The following is a 5,178-nucleotide window of genomic DNA, read 5'->3' as shown; positions in this document are numbered from 1 at the left end:
CATGTGTGTAGACCTCAGCTTCTCTCTTATCTAATTCATCTCTTCGCCTCGACCATCAAAGCCGCAATACCACACTTTAGAGCAACATATGGTTGATTTACTTCATTGATTCTTGAATCTCACTCACAGACGACATCACACCGCTTGAAAATCTAAATATGAATCCGTTAATTCTCTCACTTAATAACTGAGTAGAAGAAGCTGTCATTGAAAGTGAAATTTATATATCCATTCAGACTTTCAGAGAAAGGAGATAACCAAACTGTTAAAAGCGGTTAATGGTGAGATATTTTATTCTATCATTTGGAATGCCATCAATTCAAAATTATGTACAAGAAAAACAAGATTATTGATGAAAGAGTATTGAGAGAATCATGGGTTTCAGATCCACAATACCAGATTCATGCTTTCTTCTCCTCCAGATTCATACTTTCCTCTCATACGGCTCATCAATTAGTAATCATGCAAAACCCAGGGAAAGTATGATAGACAACAAAAGTTTTCCACAGTAAATCCATTTTTCTTTAGATCAATCTAAACCCATAGTTGGTATTAGAGAGATGAAATAGATATGCAAGCCATTGTTTTCGATTACAATCTGAAAGACATAGTTGAGGACTTGAGGAGTTCGAGGCTGAAATTTTATTTTTTTTTGAGATCAAGGGCAAAAGGAATGGGAATGAGAATGGGAGAGGACTAACGGAGAGAGAAGTAGAGGAAATGGAGGGAGGTTTCTGGATAAGATAGAGCTGAAAGAAGGAAGAAGAAGAAGAGATGAAAAGGGGGGGAAATTAAAGAAAAAGTGAGGGTATAATAGACTTTTTGACGCCGAAAGATTGTCACGTCAGTAATTTAATTGAGTTTTTGAAAGGAGACTAACGAAATGGACCTATTGGTCCAAAATTGAAAGATGAGGGAGTCAACGTATAAAATTAAAAAGGGAGAGACTAAACTGTTTTTTCCCTGAAAGTTCAGGGAGTAAACAGTATTTAACCCATAATTTTATTGATCATGAAATATTAAAACAAGTACAATGAGAGGTAGCTAGGAAGTTGAGAACCAACCTCAAAGGACATACAGTTACAAACAAGCCAAATCAAAACTAAAAACAGATCCATTCTGGGTTGCACATGTCACCAACAAAATGAATAAAACTAGTTTTATGGTTGCTAAAAATCAGCCGTATGATTACTCTCATGCATGAAGCATACGAGAGAGTCATAAATTTATTCATATAACTAAAAGGAGAAAGACGTGTGTCATAGATGATCACATATATCATCTATCTAATATGTTTCAACTTGTGAAGTTCCATAACATAACAACCATGTGAAATCGGAAAAATCTTCATTTCACTGAATCCTGCAGCTTTCGATAGGTAGTCAAACTCAGCAATTGTTCGTTCTTTACTGCCGTGATAAGCCATCATTATGATGTCTAATGTCACTATTTTCTCCAAATCTGCTGTCTTCTCCACTATTTCTGGTATTGCAAACTCCACAACTATTACCTTCCCGATTTCTGGTAATGCTTCCCAACAACATTTTAATATTTTCTTACATAGATCATCGTCCCAATTATGAAGTATCCGCTGCATACATGTAAAAATGTATTCATATATACAATAATAGTAAATGTTGCATGTTATGTTTAACTACTAGGTTTTAACTTGAAGTATATATGGTATTTTCATGGTACTTTCTAGTTGAGCTTCCTGCAATTATCTAGATCGAGATCATTTTACAATGAGATCATGTGAATTTCATTCCTTTATAATGATTCATGAAGCTATATGGAAGTGCAGATAAACATTCCTTATTTTCATTAGTAAGTTAGAATATATATGAACATAAAAGGAGAATAAAGAGAGAGCAAAGAAGAAGAAGAGACAAATCAACCTTCAACATAATAGACTGTGCATTTGGTATCAACTCAAACATATCTCCGCCAACATGTTTCACACCTGCATTTGATAAAATTTTCATGCTGGTTAAAAAACATAGAAATTGCTTTTAAAGTCGATGCACATCTACATACACTATAAATTTTCCTATTTTATAAAAATTGGTCCACCATTATAAAGGTATAGCCCTAAATTACTACATCAGTTATGTGTAGTTTAGGACCCTAAACTGCAAGATTTTTCATTACTAAAAGTCTTTATTTATTTATTTTGATCAGATAAACAACTCAAATACTACAACTAGTCTTTCGTGAGTCGAACTCACAACCTTCCACTTACGAATGGGAGACTATGTTATGAAGTTATCCGGTATGTCTGACTTTATGCCACATCAACTATAAAGTGGGATGCAAGTGGTACCCAAAAACTGGTTCACCTAGCGAAATTGTAGCATAAACTTTACATGCTATTACTTTATTATATTAATTAAGAGTTCACTTGGTTAAATGGGACTCATAATGTAATGACTAAATAATCTATCAAACCGTAATGAATGTGAGCCGAACTAGAAGCTACGATAGTACTTACTAAATGATGTGTCAAATGGAAGAAAAATTGTACATGCATGATGTTGTAGCAATTATTATATACTAACCTGCTTGGTATTTAGCAATTCCTTGAGCGACAACATTAGGTAAATCGAAGTTAATTCCTTGAATGTGTGGATACCTAGATACTACTTTGGCAATTGTAGTTCCAGTGCCTCCTGCAACATCCATCAACTCTTTTATCTCTTCAAAACCTTTGTAAACATTTAACACCTCTTCAAAATCAAGGATGGAACTTTGTCCCATAGCCTTATTAAACAATTGGCTCAGCTCAGGTTTCTCAGACATGTACTCATACATGGACACACCATGAGTCTTGTTGAAAGGAATGCTCCCAGGTTCAAGCACTGTTTCTTTGAGCATGGACAAGCTTTTCACAAGGGTCATATCAGAAGCAAAGATAATATATGGAGCCAAGGAAACTCCATCTTCATTTGGAACTAGGCAAAGAGTATCATTTGTTAAACCATAAGTCTCTTCTACTACTGTCTTACCATTTAAGCTTGGCCTTTGAGATACAGATAACAAAGAATGCACACTTAGAACTCTTAATATTCGCTTCAAATTCTCAGCTGCTGCATTTGGATTCATGGTGGAGATTTGAGATACAATTTCTTTCGATGTGAGATGAGCTCCAGGTCCTGAATTGGCTATGATATTGAAGACATTGAGTTCGATTGCAGCTTTTAGAGCCATCTGAGTGACAACTAAACCTCCCAAATTCCAAGCAGAGACATAGTTTTTTGAGCTAATTCTCTGGTTTTCCATGTTTTTCTGTTATTCTAGTTTGCTTGGGTCGTTTTGTTGCTTTTCATTCTTAGGCACTATTTATACAAGAATCCTAATCTTCTATTATATGACTTATTACATTATTGAAATATTATTCAAAGGTTAGGTAAACGATATATACATTCATAATCCTCTAGTTGAAATTGAGTCATTGAATACACTTAAATTTCTTTATAAAGCCGCCAAAACCATTAAGCTACAATTGAAAAGCCGTCACAAATAATTAAGCTGCAATTAAAAATTTTAAAAAGTTTTTTTTTTTTAATCAAAAAAGGTCAGCCCATTATATAGATTCAGCAAGCAGTACAAAAACGAAACACCCCTATGGAGTCGACAGAAATAATCGTTTCTCAGAGTACGCTGAGACTCCTATTCTAAACAAGAACAAGAATGCAATATACTCTCAGTACACCCACCTTTTAGACAATTCACGCACTTTTATTCCACACAAAGATCAATAACCTCTGAAGCAAGAATAAAAAACCCTCAGAGATTATGATTTTTGCGACCTAAAAAATTTAAATGCTTAGCATAGACCCATCATTCTTTCTTGAAAAAGAATGAACAAAAATGAATGAAGGCCCAAAGCTAAAGTGAAAAATAAAAACATAGAGACTCTTTGAGCCCAAAACAACCAAACCCACCGAAAGCCCAAGATCCATAGGGGAAACCAAAAAGGCCCAGATTTGAAAAACTCTAGCAGACACCCCCAACCAAGGCCAGGCCCAAGAGAACCACTCAACACAAACTTTAGGGAAGCTGCCGCCACCTTGGTTTCCGCGTCCAACATCTCTGGGACGAGAGTTGCCACTCAACTTTCCGAAATCTATCGTAGTATGCCAAAAACGTGTCCCAACAGTCCTCAACATTGCCGCCGTCATGAGAAGGACACCACGACCAGCCCGTATCACCTAAAGCTCCACCACCAACAAGGGAGAAACCCCGACCCAAAATACCTAAATCTAACCAACCTCTGCCTTCAACCTTTGGCTTCCAATCATCTCTACGCGCCGATAACCATACTGCCCCAATAATCTAATCTTCTCTGGGCATCCCAACCTGAGGACCAACGATCGGAGACCGATCCAATATCAGATCAGCCACCATATAGCTATCCCAGCCATCACCGACCGCAAATACGGCCAGAGCAAAGAGGCCACAGTCTACAAACACAGAGAGGAATCGAGCGCGCTCATTGTCACCCCCGAGGAAACGACGAAGGAGAGAAGAGAGACACCCCTTCTCGATCGCAGATGCAAGATTGCCACTAGCCAAGGCCAGCCGCCATCGAAAAAATGCTCTCGCGAAGGTTAGAGAAAAAAAGCATTTTTTTTTCTTGAGAGATAGCTTTCTAAGAAGTTAAATTAACCATCAATGCCTGAACTCTTTTTTCCCCGATTAGTTTGATATATGACTTCAAGTTTTGCTACCAACATCATATTTCCATCTATATTCTATCAAAGATCTTTTAAAAATGATCACTTGTCATGCATGTGACCATATTTAGAAGGATAAAGTTATATTTTTGCACCAACTTGTTATTGTAAAAAATTTATAAAAAAAAATATTATATGTTCTTATCCCACCCAGACCAGACAAAAAGATGAAAAAGAAAACAAAAAAATCAGGCATGTTCTTCATTCCTTATTCAAATTCCAAAAACCTCAATCCATGCACGAATCCAAATTTAAACCCCTGAACCCATGAATTCAAATTCAAATTCAAATACAAAATCCCCACCAGATAGTACTCAATATCTTTCATAAACCAACTCCAAAAATTTCAAAGAAAAAATAAATGAGGAAGAAGGAGTCCGATTAGGCGTGAGGATTATAATGCAGGAAAAAAGAAAAATAAACTTACAAGTGGAGAATTCAT

General features: G+C 36.2%; 1 protein-coding gene across 1 annotated transcript; it reads right to left on the bottom strand.

The window, feature by feature from the left end:
- Window positions 1-944: 944 nt before the first annotated feature.
- On the bottom strand, window positions 945-4,820 carry LOC112175727 ((S)-scoulerine 9-O-methyltransferase). The gene is made up of 3 exons (XM_024313456.2): window positions 2,559-4,820; window positions 1,899-1,963; window positions 945-1,591 (listed from the first exon to the last, which is right to left on the bottom strand). The coding sequence occupies exons 1-3, from the start codon at window positions 3,277-3,279 to the stop codon at window positions 1,283-1,285; spliced, it is 1,095 nt and encodes a 364-aa protein (XP_024169224.1). The 5' UTR covers window positions 3,280-4,820; the 3' UTR covers window positions 945-1,282.
- Between the last annotated feature and the right edge of the window lie 358 nt (window positions 4,821-5,178).

The sequence above is a fragment of the Rosa chinensis genome, chromosome 7, assembly GCF_002994745.2.
Source record: "Rosa chinensis cultivar Old Blush chromosome 7, RchiOBHm-V2, whole genome shotgun sequence".
Lineage (NCBI taxonomy): Eukaryota > Viridiplantae > Streptophyta > Magnoliopsida > Rosales > Rosaceae > Rosa > Rosa chinensis.
Note: the sequence above shows the minus strand (reverse complement) of the source record. Positions and strands in the feature narration are given on the sequence as shown.

Excerpts from the sequence above, each read along its gene's own strand:
- LOC112175727 (XM_024313456.2), bottom strand. The coding sequence starts at position 3,279 with ATGGAAAACCAGAGAATTAGCTCAAAAAACTATGTCTCTGCTTGGAAT. Across the intron at positions 1,964-2,558 it reads AATTGCTAAATACCAAGCAG|GTGTGAAACATGTTGGCGGA; the intron begins GTTAGTATATAA and ends TATCAAATGCAG. Across the intron at positions 1,592-1,898 it reads CACAGTCTATTATGTTGAAG|CGGATACTTCATAATTGGGA; the intron begins GTTGATTTGTCT and ends ACATGTATGCAG.